This window comes from Neolamprologus multifasciatus, chromosome 23, assembly GCF_963576455.1.
Source record: "Neolamprologus multifasciatus chromosome 23, fNeoMul1.2, whole genome shotgun sequence".
In the NCBI taxonomy this organism is placed as follows: Eukaryota; Metazoa; Chordata; class Actinopteri; order Cichliformes; family Cichlidae; genus Neolamprologus; species Neolamprologus multifasciatus.
In genome coordinates this window covers 36,728,639-36,750,790 of record NC_140460.1, presented here as the reverse complement: position 1 = coordinate 36,750,790, position 22,152 = coordinate 36,728,639, and the positions used below count along the sequence as shown (strand labels likewise).

The following is a 22,152-nucleotide window of genomic DNA, read 5'->3' as shown; positions in this document are numbered from 1 at the left end:
GGATTTCACCTTTTTACTTTCTGCAAAAGAAAAACGTGAGGTGTGAAACGTTTTATCTGAGACAGCATTAACTGGTGATCCAGATGGGCATTTGCCCACTTAAGCCAGATGCAGTGTAGGAAAGTTAACAGTGTAGCTTGAAATGATGTCAGAAGTGAATAAATAAACAAATTCAACAAAATCCTATATTTTATTGAGTAGTATTGAAAGAAAACAAAACAAAAATAATGAATCTGAGAGATATAATCGTTTATTAAAATAAATGCTCATTTTGAATTTGATGCCAGGAATATGATTCATAAATACAGGGACTGAGGCATCCTTACCGATGTGGTGCATCAGTGCTTGGGGAAAATAATTACTTAAAAATAAGTCACATAATAATTTCTTCTGTTCGTTCCAGTAGATTTTTCTTTGTGTACAGCTGACCTGGGCTCCTACTCTATATTCACTGCTCTTTGTGGATTTAGCCAGTTGAATTCAACAAGCAGATGAGATGCGATTTTCAGTTTCATGAGAGTTATATGGCTGATCTTCAATCCCTGGACATTATAAAGCTAGTCTAAAGCTAATTTAAAGTTAGAATTAAGCATTATCATATTAAATAGAAATCTGCTACCTGAATATAACCTAACCTGGACCATGAACATGATAGCCTGCTCTGTAGCAGTCCAGCTTAAGCATCACTATAATCTTCTCTATATGGTACTGCCAACTAACCAGTTTACCATGCAGGAAGCAAAGCAATGCTGCAACATGCAAAACATTAACTCATTCCACAGAAGTATGCATTAGCCCGCATTTTACATCTAATTGCTCATTACTTGAACTCACAATATCTTAATTAACTTAAAGTGATTTATGGATCATTCTGGGCCACTTTAAGATCTGTGTGTAAGTGTTCAGAAGCTCAGACCAGTTTCTCTAGTTTTAAAGGAAAAATGATGCTTCATTCGAGCTGTTAGTTTGGGCCAGATGCACTTAATGGGTTCAGATCTTGATTGTGGGTGGTGCCCTGACTGTTTTACCTTTGAACCATGGTGTAATATATGCAGAATATTTCTGGGCATCATTGCAAGGTAAGCAGGGTGTTCCTTGCAAAAGACGTCATCTGGAAGCGGGATACAATATTTCAGACCCTGTATATATCAACCACCATTAATGGTGCCTTCACAGAAGTTATGTGTGCAATGTAATAAACTAGAAACTGGAAATTAGCCAAATCTTCCCTTTCACCTAAAACCTGAAGGATTGCAGTGATTTCTAGAAAGACTGTCAAGTTTTTACTCGTCCATCAAAAGGACAGATTTTTAATTCACTTTGATTGTTTCTAAAAACCGACTGAGGCCCAGAGACGGTGGGAGTGTTTCTGCATGTATTTTTACATGGTAGAAGCTTAACTTGCATGGTTGGATGCACTAACAATTAGGGGTGTAACGATACTCGTATCGATATTGAACCGTTCGATACAGTGCTTTCGGTTCGGTATGCATATGTATTGAACAATACAAAATTTTGTGTTGAGCGCTCAGTGGATCTGTGTTCGACTACTCTGCCTAGGCTGCACTGTGGAGCGCAGATCCACTGAGCGCAGCGCAAGCTAGCAAGACAGAAGCTAAGCTCGTTGCAACATGGCTACTGCCTCAATGCTAGCCGAAATTGAACCTCCCCCACCCTCATTCAGATCTGGCGTTTGGAACTATTTTGGTCTTCATGTGAAGTATGACCCTGAAGGTAAGCGCGTCATGGACAAAAGTAAAACAGTATGTCGGATGTGCCACGCAATACTCAATTGGTGGGAACTAGTGCGTTAGCGCAGTTAGCTTGTTAATGTGTTGACGCTGTCCAGCCCCAAGCACAGGGGCAATCCGCGGTAACTCGTTAACGGAGATTTGCCGCGTTATGGCGTTAACGTCATTTTAACGAGATTAACGCTGACAGCACTAGTGGGAACACAACGAATATGACTGCATATTTACGCCAACATCATCCTAGTGCAAAGACAAGTGGAAGCAGACAAAAACAACAAGCACGCATGCTACAAACTTTACCCGAGTCATTTAGACAGCCGTTAGCACATGATTCTACTTATGGGGACCTGATATGTTTAATATGCTGCTGAGAATATAGCCCAGAAGAAGCGTATAGTATAGCTTTTATTTTGGAAAGAGCCATTTCTCTGTAATAAACTCTCTTTTCCAAAGATGAGTGATTTCTCGATCGGATAGATTTATTATTGTGTTGTTTCAGCAACATTACATTTAAAAACTGTACTTTTGAGTTAAAATATATATTTATAATTTTAATAAATGACAAATTAAAAAGGCATGAATATTTTTTTGTATCGAAAAAAATATCGAACCATGTCACCAAAGTATCGAACTGAACCGAACCGTGAATTTTGTGTATCGTTGCACCCCTACTAACAATCTGTATTCAACAGTGGGTTTTAGACATGTCCTAAAACCATGTGGTTTCTACAACTGAATCATGGCTCTTGTTTTACACCTGAAGTGGTTACTTAAATTACTTTACAACAGTCCAGCTTCAGAGGTCAGAGTAGTATGTCCTTAAAATGGATCAAATATCTATAGTAGAGTATTTGTCATTTGCACATTTTTTAGTCTAGTTTCCTAAATCTGTAATTGGAAGACAATATGTTATTGACTCTACCATCAGGTATATACACTGATGCCATGACAAAAACGACACAGACACAAAGACTTTTAAATATATAGATTTTATATACATATATTCATGTGGGTGACTAGAAAAGAAAACACTATATTCTTACAAAGGAATGATTCTGCACAGTCATATTCCTAAGTTAAATAGTAATTTGATACAAAATTACTATAATAAATAAAACTCATCTCATTGCTTTTTTATTCACACATACCAGTTATACAAACAATAAATTACAAGTTCAGTGCTGTGTTTCTGTCATTCAGCGAGAGGGGTTTTCCCCACAGGAGTCAGAGTCGGGTTGTGTGTGGAGTCTGTGTCTGCGAAGTTTATGTCTGAAATCTGTGCAAATGATGGATTGTTTCAATGTGACTGCATGTGTACATTACTGTTACAACATGGCTGAATACTAACACATATGAATGATCTATGCATTGTACAAACATTGTCTACATTGCGTAAATAAATGTGAATGTCTGAGCGGCAAAGAGAAAACATTTTAAGAGTGACCTCGGTCATGTCATATCAGCAACTTCTTCTCATGCTTTGTTTTCTCCTGCACAGATGCCAGATGGGTGAGGTTGGTTACACAGGAAAATGTAATAGGTGCCAGATACTTTAATACAATTACAGGAAGGTATTTTTTTTAAGCCCATTAGATATGTAATTAACTTTACTTTGTTATACTAGGGATTAAATATTATCCACAATAAGTGAGATAATTAAAGTCCTTGGTATTAAATTCTTATGGAAACATTAATGCTGTTCATATAGTGTTGCTAAAGAAAACCCCAAAATGAATATTTTAAGGAGTTGGTCTATTTAAATTAAACAAAAGCTTACAGTAGTTTAAGTATTAACTAGCAAGGTTTTGCCTAAATGAATTGTTTTAATATCTATTTGCCAGGTGCTAAGCATCAGTCGTCTTGGAACAGCTTGTTAGCGTAGTTTAGCATTCAGACAGCAAACATAGGCAAATTTGAATACAACTTTACACTCCAGTTTATGTGAAACGTGAATAAGAATGGTATAATGACATATTTTTTTAACTTTAGAAATGCCAGTGTGTGTATTTTTAATCTTTCTTGTGTGTATTTTTGATCTACAATTAGCATAAAGCAAGCCATGCTAGTTTTGTGCGCTACTCTGTTTAAATGTGTGTAATTTCACAAAAGACAAGTGTTTTGTCTTTGTTTTCTTTTTACAATTCAATGACAATTTCTTTTTGTACAATCAGTGTTTACTAGCTAACATATAACAATTTATACGGTAGTTAGTTAAAATAGTTCCAATAACATTAATGACAGCTGAACCTGGAGTCCATATAAAATTTAAAAAAAAATCCCAGGCGCCTTAACGTCCACTTATGATCAATAATGGGTTGACGACCCTCTTAAGATACTACTCCCACTAGGGCTTAAATACCTGGAACTCTCCAACATTTGATCTAAGAACTGAAGAAGCCTCTCGGATGAGAGATAAAACATCTTTTAGAACTTAAAGAAGTCCAGTCACTTTTCTTTACAAGCTCCTTAGATTCCATATAAAATGCTACCATTTGCTGAATTTCAAAAATATCTGTCAACAAACTATACTTATATTTTTGGTGGAAACACCGGACAAGCTAAGACCTCAGACACATAGACCTATAAACTGGTCAGTAACCCCTTGGCAACCACTGGGCACAGAGGAAAGATGCGAAACTGTGTTGGCAAGTGGATGCTGGAGGTTGCTGGCTGTTGGTCACAAAGAGGGCACTGTACAGGGCACTTGTCGCTGCTTGGGCACTATCAAATTGCTGCACTTGCCTGTAGTTTTTGTGGAAAATGTCAATTTATAAACTGTCTGAGCTGTCGTGAAGCTTAGAAAAACACCAGTACAAACCAAAAAGGTAGAACGTTTGCCTTTACAGTAAAAGTTGTGCCATACCACTACAACCAACACAAATTTGACTTTGATGGTGAACAGTCTTTGTTTTTGCTTTGCATTGCACAGTTTCACTACTTGGCAAATAGTTTGCAAGTGTTTGCAAACAAGTCAGCGACTGGTTGACAGCGGCTTTAGCAATTGATTTCACAGCAACCGTTAGCAACCTTCAACAACCAATCACCAGCTTTACATACACAATACATATTATTCACTGGCAACTGGTGGTTGCCAGATAGTCTCCGACTGGTCTTTAGACTTGTGCAAAGAGCAAAAGTTTACTGACGAAAGGTCAGACATTAGCTTTTAAAAACCAGCAATCAGATTGAACAATTTAATCCTTGTTCCAAAGGACTTTTTTGTGACATCAATATATTTTTGTATGATGGCCAACTTCACCCATCAGTCCTGAAAAAATGACTTGGACAGCATGTAAAACGAGCAAAAGAGTAAAATGTGATGAAAAAAAGAATTGAATTGCAAAAGGACAATAATGACTGCATTACTATTTCTCTTGCTGTTGTTGCGAGTATCCAGGGCACACAATGTCATATTAGCATTATTTCCTAAACAGATAAACAGACAAACAGGCATTAACTAACACAAAAAATACCCTTTCAGCACCAGTATAATGACTGACATATGTGGAGCTGAGAGGGAAGAAGTTTCAAGACGTAGTAAAACATGTTCACGGTATATACTCAATGTGCTTAAAACACAGGACTGGGTAGTGGCACATAACATGCACACACTTACACACTGCACAGGCATTAAAACCAAGCATTGTCCCAGACCTGTGAGTCACTATCATTCTCCATAAATATTAAGGAGTGTCATGGTCACTTTGCCTCTTAGTCAACATCTTTTTTAAGATGCTATGCTGCTGTTACAGTGAATGGGTAGTTGTAAAAGTCAGTAGAATCAATACTGGTGTCTTTCGGATAAACTTTCTTCCTATGCTCATTCTGAGTGAAGTGATCACTCAAAAGTTGTCTTGACCTTGGTACATTTGATTAAATATAGAGCTTTAACACAATGTATCATCGATGTCTGGGTTTTCACGTTTGTTCTTGGTCATCGAGCCAATCTCCCCATGTACCTTCAGCTGGAAACTGTATTCATGAGCTATCTGTTTGTGTTTTTGGTTGTCAGTTGGATCTATCAAAGAAAGAAGCAAATGCCTGAAGTCCAAATATATGGGTAGCTGTGATCTGTCTGCAGCTACAGTAATATGGACATTTCAGTCACATTTTTATAAGCAAAGAACCTTTGATTGGAAGACTATGGACCACTATTTAACAGAATGGAAGCCTGTTTAATGGAAGAGACCTTTTTGTCGGTCAGGGTTGCCTTCCGTCCTAAATTTCCCGGAAATTTAGAGTGAGAGACACTAAAATGTCGAAGGTGCAGGAGATGACAATCTAGGTTCATGACATGTGGTGTGAAAGTTGTTTGACTGATAATGAGATGAGTAACGAAGGCTTCCCTTGGTTGGGGCTCTTGTCTTAGGACAAAAGACAATTTCCAAATTCCCACAGTGAGATGAACACATGGAATCATAAGAAGACACGACACGCATGCCATTACAGGGCAACACACACTAGGCCTCCAGAATTTGGAGACTGAAGTAAAGACAGTTAGTTATTTGTCCATGTGACATGCAACTTAGCCATGGCAGGGCAACAGTCCTCGATTCTGCATAGCTATTGTTATTCCAGGTAATTCCTCTGCCATATGGTCAGGTACATCCATGCCAATCTGCCTCAGAGTCTCTTTGAGTCTATTCTGGGTGCTATCTGACAACATTCACTGTCCTGTTTAAGGTTCGACGTTTTTAATTCATTGGTTCGTAGTTCTACATCCAGCACTTGAGACTTTAATCAATTTACACTTTCCTCTTGCCGCCTCAGCATTTCTTCACCAGACAGTGTCTGAAGGCTGAGGGGCGGGCACCCAGCACACATCTTTTAGACAGTTTCCCATCACGGTCCTTACACTGCACTGTCCGGCTCTGCCAGCCAGTGTCACAAGTCCTGGAGCAGGTCATCCACGGCCCCGTTACCCACTGTGGCCCTGGAGCTGAGGTTGAGTGACCTGGAGCTGTGGATGGCCCTGGAACAAGAAGAGGAGGAGTGTAGGAAGACAAAGTGGTACTGCTAGTGGTAGTGGTGGTGGTTCTTGTCGTAGTTAACAGTGTTGTAGTTAACTTTGGATTGGGGATGAGAGGAAGTGACCGTGGCTGTGGATTTGTCCGACGGGGCATGAAAAAGCTATAATGGACATCCAGAGGCTTTTTGGCATCTGTAGCTAGAATCTGAACCACCAAGGGTTCTTGAAGAGCCCCGGGGCCCATACTGTGAAGCCATTCCTCCCTCTGGCTCCACCCGCTGTAGTTGAGCACAGAACCGTTGAGCGGGATGACTGTCTCAGAGGTGGAGATCATGAACTTGCCATTTAGGAGGTAGTCTCCATTGGGCCGTCGAAGAGCTAGGTAGGCAGTGTACCGGGTCTGGTCCTTGGCCTTGTGCTGACGAACCTTGATATGAGTAGAGCCTGTAGGGATCTTCACTACGTCAGTGTAGCCCTTACTGTTTGGCATGAGAGAAAGTAGAGGGGTCAGTTCAGTAAATAACACATGATCTTGTCCTTATAAAACTAAAAGCCGTTTTCAGTGTTTAGATCTGCTGTCACATGCTGTAGAATCAGAATAAATTTAGGCTTGTTTAGCAACACTAATAACAAATGCAAATAGAGGGAGTTAAAGAGCAACAGTCAACGGATATCTGCCTAAATAGTCATGTGCGGATACATTTTTGTTTGTACTATGACTGTAGCTAAGTCTGTGAACTTTTTTCACGCTAGATACTGTTACAAGTATGCCGGCCATATAGTAGGATTAGCACAACACAAAATAAAGTCTTAAGCCAACTGATAATTAGATATAATCAGAGTTAACATTTAGGCCTGGGTATCGCATAGTTATTCACGGTACGATATTATAACAATACACCAAAGGTATCACGATGTAGTGATTCTGCAAGACTGATAACCTGCAAGGCAGTCATCTATGATGGACCACAATATCTGTGTACCTAAAGGAAAACACCACAAAAAAATCAGGAATTTTTCATTGTATTGTGGTGTTAGTACTAGTGAATAGAATTATGAAGTTGTAATTCGTCCATTGAGTTAGATAATCAATTGAATGTCTAATATTTTACTTTGCGAGTTTCTGCTTCACTACAAATTAACGTCGATTTGCTCTACCTGCAGCGCCACCATCAGCAGTTATGAAGTAGTGATGCTGTTATGTAAATACTGACAAGAGCGTATCATGACAAGAAGCAATATGACATAGTTGTTGACATCTTCCATGTACAAACTGACCAGCTTTAAACTAACAGTCCTGCTCATGCATGTATGCAATGGAGCTACAATGCATACAATGCTTTTGCCTTACCTCTTCTTGGTGAAGTTTCCCACCACACGTATGCATCCTGTGCCATCACCTCCACATATACCACACTTGTCAAACTGAAGCTTGGAGCCAATGATGCCATCGCATCCTGTCCGCACACATTTCCCTTTCACGCACACCGAACTGCTGTACGGACGGCACTCTGTCCCATCTACCACCTGAAAACACAAAGTCGCTATCGTGATCAATCGCGTACATCTCGCCCGTCATTAAATACACAGCGCTGTCGTCTAAGTAACTCACCCTTTGAGAGAACACCACATAGTATCCAGTTCCTTTTGCTCTGCAAGTTAGCTTGCACACATCTTTAGGCAGAACTCCTGCGTACTTAGGCACCCACTCAACGAAGGTCTTCACTCCTTTGGGATCTGTCTGGGGACCGTTGCGCACCTCACACTGCTCCTGGCGGAAACTCTTGTCTGCAGGAAAGTGCAGTAAAAAGAGGTTTGAAATTAACGACTACGTACTAATAGATGTGCGCTAATAGCTTATGCATTCTTAAGCTGTCACGCTCACTTGGTGTTGGGCACGGTGTTACACTGCAAGACCGATAGATGGCCCTCTTTCCTGTGCAGTAGCGCCCGTTGTTCCGTGGTGGTGGGTTGTTGCAAAGGCGCTGGGCAAACTGCACCCCACCCCCACAAGTTCTGGAGCACGAACCCCAAGGACCCCAAGAACTCCAGCTACCGTGATTGGACGCCTGGCAGAGGAGCGAAAGGAGTAGCGAGGAGAGGGAAGATGAAAGAGGCAAAAATGACAGCAGAGGAAAGATCAGAGGGTATAAAAGATGAAGGAAAAAAAGGAGATGAGAGAGAACAATTAGTGCTTATCAAACATGCTAGAAGCCGGAGTCGGCCAAATCACGTGTCATAGGAAAAGCTGTTTGGAGAGAGATCTGTGATAAAGGAAAATGTGACGTTCACTTTGGAAAAGAGACGGGAAAAGATTGGAGACTATGGTCATGTGATAATAACTCTTTTTAAAAGCCACTCGTTAGTGCAGCAGAGGAGGCTCTATCTGCGGTCAGAGATCACATGCTTCCCCGGAGGAGCAGCCTGAATGAAAATCTTTAGGTAACATGACAATTTTTTTGTGTTTTTCCAACCAGCCTTACATGATTCATTGGCAATAAAAACAACTGGATAAGTAGCTCTTTGCATTTTATGAGACAAACATGATCGTGTAATCCCCCTATTTCTTTGGAAATAGCTTTCCATTTAATTCCACTGCAGAGTTTTATGGCACTTGAACCAATTCTTTCCACAGTAAAAGCTATGCAATCTGCAATCGTACTTCAAGAAATACAGAGAGGTTAAAAGATCCCAAAGTCTAAAATACAGGGAGTGGGTTTAAGCTTGCTCCGAGCAGGAAACTGCTCGTTATACAAGCAGTGAAAATGAAATGACTCAGAACTTGAGCCACATCTAGCCGTGCAGCCGTCTGCCAAGGATCCAGTCGCTCTCGTCAAATGTCATGTGACAAACAAACACAAAAGGAGAAAATATTCTCCTTGCTCCCAATCTTTCTTTTTTGGACATTCCCTCTCTTTTCCTCCCCTGATGCACACACACGGGGTCGACAGTCTGCCAAGAACAGATTGGATCCAAATTCAATTTGGGCCTGTTTGAGTAAGGCCGATGGAACAAATAGCACAGATCAGCACTGTCTTGAATACAGAAGACCACACAATGAAGCCACAGAATGAAGTTGATCTTTTGCTCGCTTTCATTTTTTTTTACTGACTTTCTACTTCCATGCTCTCTCAAAAGCACCCCTGTGTGCTCTACATATGAAGTGTATACTTTTTCTCTTTGTCTCCTACAAACAAGTTTGTCCAATGTGGAAATGAGATCCTAAAATATCAGCTTGCGATCTATAAAAAGAACTCTATTTCTATCGACTCCCTTTTGTCTCTCCTGACAAATTCCTTCTGTCTCTGCGTCTTTTACCTTAGACTCCAACACCATCCATCCATCCCTCTTACCGAATAGTGCTTCTTGCGGGTCTTGTCCACGCACTTTCCCTGCAGGCAGATGCGACCCTTCCCACAGGGCGTTCCCTCCACTGCCGGCAGCTTCTTGGTCAGGCACACCATCTGTCCCTGGCGAATCACTGCGCACCACAGCCGCGAGCATACGTCCATGCCCGGGCACACCGTGTACTCAGGGCCGAAGGCCAGGCGACACTGGCGTACGGCGTCGTAGCTCTGCCCCGGGAGCTCCTCGGGGCCGAGGAGGGCCTGGCGGGGCGAGTCGAGGAGGCATTCGGCTGTGGAGGAAGGAGGAGTTTTTAAAGATCTGTGCTGTGCATACTGTTTGTGCACTGGTGTATGAATGCTTCTTTCAGTTGACAGATAAACTAGGCCATTATGACCTATCACTCAATAAAAGTGCCGGAGCAGCAGCACATGCCGTCAAGCCTGAAATCATGCTGTCGGTACATGAAATACGCCGAAATCCATGGAAACGCTGAGCAAAAAGTCAGCAAACTGTGGGGCTTTATGGTCGTCATGAATAAAACTGCCTGATCAAACTGGAATGCAAAGCATGACTCATCCTGATCTTTGGCTGCACTGCAACTGCTCTTTAAAGAACTTAACAGGATTGTAAATAAGCCTCTATTAATAGAGATTATTGCTTTGCTTGGTAGTAAACAGCTCTCAGTGATAGCTATCACCAGTCAAATTCACATGGATGCAATTTGGAGGTGGCAGCCTGGGAAAAGTTCTCACTTTTAGAAAGAAATTATAAGCATTGCTGTCGTGCATCTTCTCCCACGCTCACCATTGCCGTCGTCGAAGAAGTCGGTGATGGTTGCTGAGGTGCAGCGGCTCCAGGGTTTGGAGGCATCGATGGAGGTGAGAATGGAGGACATGAGCCGCTTGTCGCTGTTCACTCCGAAGCGCTCTTCGCAGAACTTGGAGTCGTCGTGGGACAAACCAAGCAGGTGACCTGAGTCACAACGAGAGAGGACATTTTTGTTTTTCCCCCTGAAGGACTTGTCTCAGATTTACACACGCAGCAAGAATGAGAAAAGAAAACACACCTAATGTTATCAGTGGCATGACATCAGGGAACACTGGTGTGAGATTAATCAGCGAGAGGAAGACAGAGTGCTGACAGATGTGCATGTGCAAGCCCTGGCTTGTTTACATCTTTGTGTTGCTGTGTGTGTGTATCCATGCCTACCTATCTCATGGGCGACGGTAAATGCGGCGTGAAGCCCGTCGTCCTCGATGACGGCGCAGCTCCTCTCTGGAGAGCAGATGGTGCCGACGTCCGCCATGCCCAGCGTGTCACAGGAGTGGTGGCCACAGAGGTCCTGGACAAAAAAAATACTGCACATTTAAATCAAAAGCTAATAACAAATAAATAATGGGCTTCATGCTCAATCTGAAGATATGAGGTCTAAGATAATCTGTAGTTCATCACAATTAAATTAAATATAGGTAAAGCTACTTCGAAACTCTGGATCTCGAGTCTGCTCCAGCATAGAAATCATCCACTCGCTGAAGAAGCTAAATGGTCGGCTTGTTGCAGGGACCAGTCCTCTCATGCTGGGGGAGGAGAAGTTACGAGAGATGTAGGAGGAAGCTCCATGAGTTCAAAAATGCCTTTTAATCTACTGGTCCCCGTGTACTCGCCATAATCAACGCTTCACCAGCAAAGTCCCTGCTTATTTTAGGAATGCTGTCCTCCGACCACTTTTACAAAAAAACAAAAAAACCCAAGGTTGACCCTTCGCTCCTCTTGCCAGTAACAAACCCATCTCAGAATTACAGTTTATTGCTCAGATTTTAGAGCCATGTCTTTTATCTTGTCTTCCTTCTCTCATCCCAACCGGTTGTGGCAGATGGCCCCGCCCCTCCCTGAGCCTGGTTCTGCCGGAGGTTTCTTCCTGTTAAAAAGGAGTTTTTCCTTCCCACTGTCGCCAAAGTGCTTGCTCATAGGAGGTCATATGATTGTTTGGTTTTACGTCATTCTTCTTCACTTTCCAAAACCAACGCGCTACCTATGGGGCTACAGAATGAAGCCAACTGTGAGTACCTGCAAACGAAAGTCAATTCTGATTGACAGGCATGTTAAAATACCCCACTATACAGACTATAAAAGGATATTTACAGCTTGATTTTGTTCATCGTGGATCGTTTCCAACTCTACAACTGTATCATGGTTGAACTATTTTTTATGGTGTGTCGACACAAGCCAATGTCACCTGCAAGGCCTCGCGCCCGCTAGCCGCTGAGCTGGGCCTGGTTTATGGTGTTGTTGCGTTTCCCATTTCGCTTTCACTGGAATTATTTGACAAATAATATGGATTGCTGTTTGGTGTAGGCCGTTTATGAAGTCTTTTGTCCTCTTGTCCAAATATTGTGAGTCATTACACCAACATGACGGGAGGCAAAATGCTGAAGGTTTCAAAATGAGAAGCTCAGATACCGGTTGCTACTCCCATCTTTTATCTACAGTCTATGGAAAGAGCTACAGGTGTAGTCACTAGCTACCTGTTTGAACCAAAGGCTGTATAGAAGAACTTCTGCTTCTCATCTTGGATAGAGGGCAGCTATACTGGTTGTACCTCTAGATGGGATAGTCAAGGTATTATTGTGCAAGTGTACAAGGTGACTTCCAATTATGGTGGATGTCTCTGCAATGCAATACACAAAAGTTTCAGTAAGTCCCAGCTGTTCACAATTTACTTCTAATGTCTTTAACCACAACACAATATGTTAATTTCTCTGTTAAATCCAGTGTGCTGATTGATCCAGATTAGAGATGTGCCTGTCATTGTTCTTTGGCACATTTCTTCAAGCTAAAATGATTTTAATACGCACTTTTTTTGCTCTCTCTGCTCACTCTCTCCTCCACCATCTGTCTGCCTGCCTCGCCAGAGTACACAGTATTGATCTTTGTTTTGATTCCCACACATGTCCATGCAGATGATGCCTCAGGCGGCACCGCCTGGCTGCACTGAGTGCTAAAATCAATCGGCAAATCGTACCGTTCCATCAGTACACGCAGGCCTGCACATGAGCCAGTCCAACGGGACATGCTTAAAAAAATATGCGTTCGGCACGTAGTTGCACATACATATATGGAGACTGAGATTCATGCATTTCCACACACGCGCAGACACACACATGTCCCATGGAGAGGATGAATTGTCATGTTAAATGGTGCTGACAGGCCTGCTGGGTCGTGTGTGAGAGGCTCTGTGGGGAGGGTGTTTACCCGTTCCGGGCCGATCGGTTTGGAACAAACTGCCTTGTGTTCTGCACTCACACACATGACTGACTGGGTGGGACCTGCTCGCACACAAACACACACTCAGATAGCTGTAAGTGCATACAATTAAGGACATGGAACATATATAGCATTTTACTGGAAATTCACAATGCACACAGATACAGGAAGACCGCATGTGCTTTTGCCAATTAGTTCCTGGATGAAAGAGGAAGCAAACAAAGGCTGATTCTGACTGCCTGTGTGTGGAAAGGCCTGAAAACTACAAAAGGAAGCTTGTTTATTTTGCTCAGAAACCGAGGACTTATAGAGAAGCTAGCCTTCATATTTTGGCTTTCTCTTCTCTCCTTTTCCCATACTCTTTCACCCCGCTGCGCTTTACACCCCTTTTCCATTTCATTTATTTATTCATTCATCCCCTCCCAGATATTAATGTGAGAGCTGTTTTTGTTCCGCTCCTTTTTTTGTGTACATGCCTTTCATTGATATAACCCCGTGTAACAAGCGGGTGAAAAATTGGAATCTCCTGTTTGTTAAATAGTGACGAGTGAATAATACAAGAAATTCCCCCCAAAACTGAACATATTTTCTACTTCTTCCCTCTGCCAAGACTTCCTAAACTCGCTTTCATTCGAAGGCCTCTGCAGACATGCAGAGAAAAAGAAAAGCAGGGCGGGTAAAGAAAAATAAGTTCAAGAATCACTCACAGCTGGGAAAGGATGGAGGATTGCCGGAAATTAAGGAGAAGAACTGAGAGGACAAGGAGTTACGGCAATATTGGCAGAAATAACAGGAGAACAGGTGGCAAGCTGGTTGCAAAGGTCAACAGACGATCAGAGCAGTGTGTCAGTGTGTATGTGTCTGTGTGTGTGTGAGGTACAAGACCACTTGCAGTCTAAGCTGAGGCTAAACAAACAGTTGGCTAGACCCAAACACACAGAGCAGGCCCTCTCGCAGAGAGAGTTCAGCTCACTCTGTGAAACCTGCTGCAGGTTGATTTCCAGCAATCCTAATTACAAACACTGACCGTAATGGTTCCGAATGATTCGCCACCAGTGAGTAACGCTGACCAAAAGCTGACACATATTCGTCAAAAGGTAAATAATAACCATTTAGTAGGTTGCTCTTGTTCTTTATAGTCTTTGATATGCACAAAATGAGACTATTTTACAGTCATAATGTTCATGATTAGTAAAAAAAATGTCCTTTTGTATTTAGATTTTCTTGAAAATAGGATAAAATCTAAGAAGGAAGGAGTGTCCACTTTAACATATGACCAAACACCTTTGAAAACTGACATTCACCCCGGCCTTAGCTGATGGTTCTTTGCGCTAAGTACAAAGGATTTGCAACCACATTAAAGACTTTCAACTAAGCAGTTGAGATACTTTGTAATGCTTGTTAGCATGTCTAAAATTACCCCAAACATGTGCATGACCTATCTAGCAAGGCTTTGCCTCCAAAATCCTTACATCCCATCAGAAACAGACTAGTCTCAACGGTTGCTACATTTTTCTCACCTGATTTTAGATCCATTTAGATCCATTACCTTGTGATTAATGGAGACATCCTTGAAAACTTTTGACTGAAGAATGTTCGAATGCACCCAAATGATTCCTTACAAGTAATCCTCTACTTTCAAAGTCTAGGAAGAACTACTAGAAATGTCTGTGTGTCATCAGTGTAGATGGAGTTGACAATGTGGCAGCACTTGCACAATGAACAACAGTGGTCCCAGTAATAATCCTTGGGGAACGCCATATTTAATCAAAGAACAGAAGCACTTCAGTTCTATACTTTAAAGAAATAAATAACCAGTATGAGGATGCCATAGTCCCTGCTTTTGAAGGTGGCACACAACAGCAAGGCAGATAAGAGTTAAGAAACACACGAAGGATTAAGTTGCACTTGGTGCAGTTCAAAAGAAAAACTGCTTATCAGTTAATGAGAAAATAAATAGTTTGGTGGAGTGAATAAATGGAGTTATTTTTAATTTGTTGTGTCACATGAATTGGCCTTTAGTCCAGAATCAAAGGAAACTTTAGGAAATGACTGCAAACAGGAGTGTGTTTTAAAGCAGCGGTCCACAATCCCCGGGCCTCGGACTGGTACCGGTGAGTCGTTTGGTACCAGGCCACGAGAGTTCAGGCTCAGGTGTGAAATGTATAGTTTTCAGGGTTTTTATCGGTTTTCAGCGTTATTTTGTTATCGTTTTTATCGTTAGCTCGGTTTTCCTGGGTCTTTTCACGTGTGTTATGAATAAATCTTCTTTTTTTCGGTACCGGTACTAGTTTTATTTTGTTGTATTTATCCGCGACACCTTAAAGGCCGGACGGTGAAAATATTGTCAGGCATAAACCGGTCCGTGGCGCAAAAAAGGCTGGGGACTGCTGTTTTAAAGTCACCGATGCATCTTGAGGGTGAAGAGGGCGAGGTTCGTTTGTTGGCATGGGACAAACCAAACTCCTGCGCTAGTTATGTAATGTCGACAGACAAACATGGGGGACGGGGGGTTGCGAGGGGTTCGAAAGTTTGGAATCTAAAAGCTGTCTGCAGGTTGTCAACATATGCCAGACGAAGTAAAGCACATGTGAAATATCAAGAGCATTGAAAACAAATAGAGTAACTGGCTGTGATGGGGGCGAGGGCTGGGAAATGTACACTTCAATGTATGGACGCCGGAGAGGAGTGGAGGCAAGTGCACAGGAAAGGGGTGGGGGACTCCAAACTATACACGTGTTTATACTGCCAGAGGGCAGTATGACTACAACCGTGTGGAGGGAATGGATGGTGTAATGTGTCTCTACGTTGAGCTTTCTCACGGGCACATGAGGATTAATGATGTTAAGACATTTATCATAATATATGCATTTATCTAACTTGTTGTTGTTTATACACTACTTTCCATTTAATCATTAGTTGTTATTAATCTCTGGCTCTCTTCCACAGTGTTTTTTTTTCTTGTCTCCCTCCCAATAGCCGTGACAGACGACTGCCCCTCCCTGATCCTGGTTCTGTTGGAGGTTTCTTCCTGTGAAAAGAGAGTTTTTACTTCCCAGTGTCGGCAAGTGTTGGTCATAGGGTGGGAGCAATATTGATACAAATGTTTGAAGCGAGTGAAACCCACCCCCCAAATGGCAACATGAACATGTATATCCACAGTTTTGCGCTCATGCTTTCCTTATAGTACTGCTTTGTCTACTGTACACAACACAGCCAAACACACACAAAAGTGTCCAAAGTCCCGTTCAATGTAGCCGTTGTATTATTCTTGTGCTGGTATGTGTGGAACTGGGTGACACGGCCATACGGGTCAGCACACTGCGGGTACTGGGTGTTGGAGTAATTGGACCCAACCACAAAAGGGGCCCCCGTGCGATCTGGCCCTTTCGTGTGGGAACAATGGAGCAGCCTGACTCTGCGGTCACTGTGAGCTTTGGTTCTACTTTGTCGGACGGCAATAATTGGGCTCTGCATCACAGTTTCACTCTGAATACACAGATGAAAGATTTTCACATGAAAACCAGCATCCTCTTATTATTTGTCACCTCTGACATTCGGTGAGATGGAGCTTACAAGGAACTTTGAGCTCAGTCAAAGCCACATTCGAGCTTGTCTTTCCCCGTGATGTTTCCATTTGGCCTACAAGTTCTATTCCTGAGAAAATAGTTCTGCTTTTTCAAGGCAAAAAGCAACAAGGTATGAAGTAATTGAGGCCAATCAAGTTATTTTCTTGCTGGCACCCCCTCAGTTAGTGGAAACATTAATAGCTGCATTCTGTGGGTAGAATTTGCTGCTCTTAAGCTCAATTCTTATGCAACAATTGACAGCAAAATATGAGTGCTTTTCTCACGAAGCAGACATTTTTCATGATGTCAGCATCTTTTCACTCTTTGCACCTCTGCAGCAGTGTGGCCCTGCTTGTCAACCTGTCCCATAACAACTCTAATAGCCAGAAACTTCTCTTTGGCTTGTTAAGATCACGACCCTCCAAAAGCTAGGTCATGCATTACCTGATTGTGCTAATGCTCACCGCACACATTAACCGCATTTAGCAGCGACTGGGCTCATTTGTCCTGCAGAGGTGAGACAGATGGAAATCAAGAACCCACCTTATGAAGTTCATCGGAGGACTTCGGTATGTTACGGATGATTAAAGGCACCGCTGGGAGGCTGAATCCACTGTATGACCTCCAGGTTCAGCAGTGAAGGTGAGATGGGTGTGAAAGAGACCCAGAGACAGCTTTGTGAATAATGCAGGAGCCGCGAGAGGTGACACTAAAATATTGTGCTGAGTGATATAGTGAGGATCATATTGGAACTATGTTATTGTACCTTTAGGTATACAGTGGTTCGTCACTTGAACAGTGGAGGGAGTACAGACTGACTCAAAGCTTTATCTCACATCACATGGAGTAACATAAAGGTTCAAACTCAAATAAATAAATGTACACACACGCACACACACACACACACACACATATATATATACACATATGCTTTTCTTTTGTGTTTCTCTCTTAATATTGCACTTTAAATTCTAGAACAAACTGTGGAAATATGGACCTTTCGCTCTTTAGGAACATACATGTGCCTTTCCGTCCCTTGAAAAGGGAAATTTAGTTGTCTTGAAGTCTGATAATTAGTCCTGGGAGGTGCATTCATGTGGACTGTAACCTGTGAGGACAGAAATGGACTGAATGTACATGATATAACTCTGAAGTTTCAAACTGTGCATGACTGTAATCTCTTCTATAGCATGCTGGAGATGAAAAGGCGACTTTAACCAGTACACTGACACTCTGATGGATGTGTTATGCCAGTGTGAGCATGGGTATTTTAATGAGATCAAAGCAGCAGAACAGCTGGAAAGAAGTCACAGTGCACAGCCTGTCATGTTTCATAAAAAATTCCTGTCCATTCTGAGTCTGCCTGTCTGTCCCGAGTCTGCCTGAGTATCTGATTAGTGTTTCCGTGCCCGTCCAGCCTGCCAAACCCAAGCGCCCAAGGATGCCACTTCCTCCTGCCTGAGCTCTCTCTCAGTCATACCCCTGCAGGTGTAGTGGCAGAGGAGCCACGAGGTGGCTGGCGCACAGAAACTGTGCCACTCTGCCAGCTGTGCTGACCTCAGGTATGCACTACCGGCTGTCTTGTGCAGGAGATCCGAAGTAATACCAATGCTATTTTCTTTTTTTTTTTAGCCCAAGCCATGACAAGACCTTGCATGACTTAAACCCACCGCAATCCAAGGCGAAGCCATCTGACACTGCAGCTAAAACCACCACAAAGCCACACCCGGAGAGGTGAAAAATGCAGATCTGCTGTTGCTGCCCTGAGGCTTCAGGCCAGACATTTAGGGAAGGAGTAGGAGGAGAGAAAGGGATGGTGAAAGAAGGGTTAGAAGAGTGTGGTCTCAGTAAAGCGCAGGGCTTCTCACAGGGTGGATGTGTTTGTTTTTCTGACGGCTCCCAGGCTCCAGCTGACAGACACTGGAAAAGTAACTGGGGAAAAAAATGTGCAGGCAGGAGTGATGAGAGAAAGAGAAGAAGAAGAAGAAAAAAAAAGGGGGGGGGGGGGGGATCTGGGATAGCTACCTAATTAAATGCTCCTTCAGGGGGAATTTAGATTTTTTTTTTTTTAGGGATAGTTATGCTCTGCACCCTGCAGCTGATTTCAAGTCTCCAACCCTGGGACGAATGCGCACGCAGATCACACAGACTGCGAGGCTTTTTGGGGCTGTCAGGGGACTGGGAGGGTTACGGGATGAGAGGATGGGGGTGGGTGGGATGGAGACAGAAGGGCCTGCCCAGAAAAACACCAGGGGCAGGAAATACAGTTTTTATGGCCGTTTTCACACACGCTGCGCTCGATTTACGCACGCGAGTTTCAGCAGAACAGAAGATGGGAGGAAAACACAAGGAGCAGGAAAATAAACACTACAGGGGTGTGAACACAGAGACACGCGGGCAAACTGTCGTTGCTGTTTCGACCTTCGGGGTTTATATTTAGGGAAATCGATTAAAACACAGAATAATGTGACATTTCTTCAGATTCAAAGACGAATATGTGACGTGTGTGAGCTCCTTGGTTAGAGTGAACCAGCTGCCCCCGCGTGCGCCATCCAAATCAAAACAAACTGTGTCGTCACACTCCAACAGCTGCCTCGGTCTCTCCGCGAGCGCGCAAGCGGAGAAGCGGCAGGTGGAGGCGCGTAAAATAAAAAAGAGAAACATCGATAAATAAGGGAGGGGGCTGTCTGTTTACCTGCCTGGTGAAGAGGATGGCGGCGTCGTGGTGGTGCTGGTGGTCGTCGTCCAGCGGGTTCTGCTGGTTCTGCCACTTGCAGAAGCTCTTGAGCGTCGCCGCCGCGTTCTTGGTCACCTCCAATCCCTTCTCCTTGTCGGTCACCGCGGTCACTTTGACCACCGACAGCCGGATGGGGTTCTCGATGCTGGCGTGCCCGTACAGCTTAGAGGCGATGGAGGCCAACGTGAGCAAGTAGTGGTTCAAGTCCTTTCCGTACTTCTTAGTCATGGTCTCGTCCGCCACCAGGAGCAGCTCCACGTACCTGGCGCGAGACACCGACCTCCTGCGCCGTGCGCCCGGCTCCGGGGAGGGTGCCGTGGCGAGCCGGCTCCACCATCTCCGCCCGCGCTCATCTTCGGCTTCCAAAGCGAGCCCCTCGCGTTCCCGTCTACCCTTCCCGCGACCTCTGCGCCGGCGTTTGCGTTTCTTGCGCCCGTCGCGCGTCCCGCAGCTCTCGCGGCCCTCGCTCATCTCCTCGAAGCTGAAACTTTCGCGCGTGAACACGTGGAGCGCGCTCTCCGCATCCTTGTCTTGCAGGGCGCGCACGTCGTGCTCGTGTCCTTTTGCCCTGACGATGGGGGTGACGGTGTAGCGCGCGTCCTTCACTGCGAAGAAGCCCTCGAGACCTCCTCCGCAAAAGTTGAACACGGCCAGGGACTCCGGGTTGGAGTTCACGGTCCCGCGGTACACGCACTCCCTCTGCAGAGGCGCGGGGCTCTGTCCCATCATGGCGAGCACATACTGGGGGCTGAAGTGATGAGACAGCACCGACTCGTCTCGTTCCATGTCCAGCTGAAAGCGGCTCTCATCCAGGTACACCAGGTAGCCAACCCTCCCTCCCCCGTGGTAAATCCGGTCAATAGTCCGCACAACCCCGTCTGTCCTCCGGGCAGGTGTCAGAGGCGAGCCGCTCGCAGGTGGAAGATAGAAACCCTGGAAAGTGGCAAGCCCGGCTTCCAGCTCCAACTCCACGACGCACAGCAGCAGTAGCCGAAACCAGAGCATGCTCCCGGTCAGAGCACCCAGGAGCTGCACCATTGTTCATTCCAACGTGACAAACATCTACGAATCCACTAAAACAAACCTGGACCAGAGGAGAAGACAACTTTGAGTGCTTGTTCCTCCAAAATGCGCATCCTCTCGGTGTCCACAGCTCCCATCCAAAAACACACAGCATTCACCAACAGGCATGCAAGTAAAACCATGAAGGAAGAAAAAAAAAAAAACAAGAAAAAGAAAAAAACAGAAAAGGGAAGAAAAAAAGAGCAGCAGAGAGGAACTGTGCGCAGGCTGGAGAGCACCGAGCTGAACTTGGAGAACAAAAACACAAAGTTTGCTCTTAATAGGACCCGGAGAGGAAAAAGTCCTGCCCCCTTTGCGCTCAATCACCATTCCTCCACCCCCCCCCCCCCCCCTCCTCTTTTCTCTGTCTCTCGCTCTCTTCCTCAAATCAGAGTAAAGTCAAGTGCTGGAGGAGAGGAGAGGAGGGAAACCGTAACAATGCTGTCACTGGAGGATTTTCTGTTGCCTCAGCAAAGGAATGAGGAGGCTGCTATTATCTTTAAGTCACTCGTGGCTGTGAAGAAATAATGAAAATCTAAAACTTATGCATTCGTCAGTTTTAAGTTTTCAACACCAACTTCCAGTTTACATTAAAAACTTCACCCAAAAAACAAAAAAAAACCCAAACAAGTTGCTTCTCCCCCCCCCCCCCCCCCCCCTTAAAGTGAACTCCGACACCCCTCCATTAAATGCCAGCCTGTTATTTTTAACACTTTTACCACTTTGACTACTTTAATAATTGAAGGCCGGCAGGATTTGAAAGGAGACTTTCAGAAAACTTAAAGCGGAATAGATAATTTATGGCCGCTCCTGAATAAGAACTCTGGGACTTCACTGTTCCCCGTGTGAGAACATTTAATGCTGTGTGTGTGTGTTTGAGGAGGAAACGGAAGCAATGGAGGGAAATCTGTGAGCGTGCATACAGTAGGTGCTGTATTGCTCCAACTAGTTCTGAGAATGTAAAGGTGGTGGGAGGGGAAAAAAAGTGTGTGTGTGTGACTCTGCAGGTGTGTGGCAGTGCCCGATACTGCCCCAGGAGCCGTCTTGATTATTTATTGTACCTTTTCAGGGGCCTGGTGTGTGTGTGTGTGTGTGTGTGTGTGTGTGGTATTGCAAATGGGATGTCATACTTGTGTGCTGAGAGGGATTTAGCCTCTTGCTGGGGCTGAAGTCACCACGTCTCACTCATGCACAAACAAACATGCTCTCAGAGGGCAGCCAAACAGGAGAGTGGCTTTTCTGAAAAGAAAAGAAAAAAAAAGTCTTCCAAGACACTGCTCATTCGCTGACTCACCTAACAGCTATTACCTTCACACACCAGCGAAGGGGGAGGTCAGTGTGTGTCTGTGTGCTAAGAGGAAGGCCTCTCTTCGTGGATACACTCCCCCCCTCCTACTCTTCTTCCTTCTCTGTGCAGAACTTGAGAACAGATATTACATTTCAACTTTGCTG

The 22,152-nt window shown here is 43.9% G+C and overlaps 1 protein-coding gene across 1 annotated transcript; it reads right to left on the bottom strand.

The window, feature by feature from the left end:
• Nucleotides 1–2,732: 2,732 nt before the first annotated feature.
• adamts5 (ADAM metallopeptidase with thrombospondin type 1 motif, 5 (aggrecanase-2)) lies at nt 2,733–21,035 on the bottom strand. The gene is made up of 8 exons (XM_085150727.1): nt 19,597–21,035; nt 11,278–11,410; nt 10,873–11,040; nt 10,074–10,357; nt 8,606–8,789; nt 8,333–8,508; nt 8,072–8,247; nt 2,733–7,199 (listed from the first exon to the last, which is right to left on the bottom strand). The coding sequence occupies exons 1-8, from the start codon at nt 20,674–20,676 to the stop codon at nt 6,518–6,520; spliced, it is 2,883 nt and encodes a 960-aa protein (XP_085006853.1). The 5' UTR covers nt 20,677–21,035; the 3' UTR covers nt 2,733–6,517.
• Nucleotides 21,036–22,152: the final 1,117 nt, after the last annotated feature.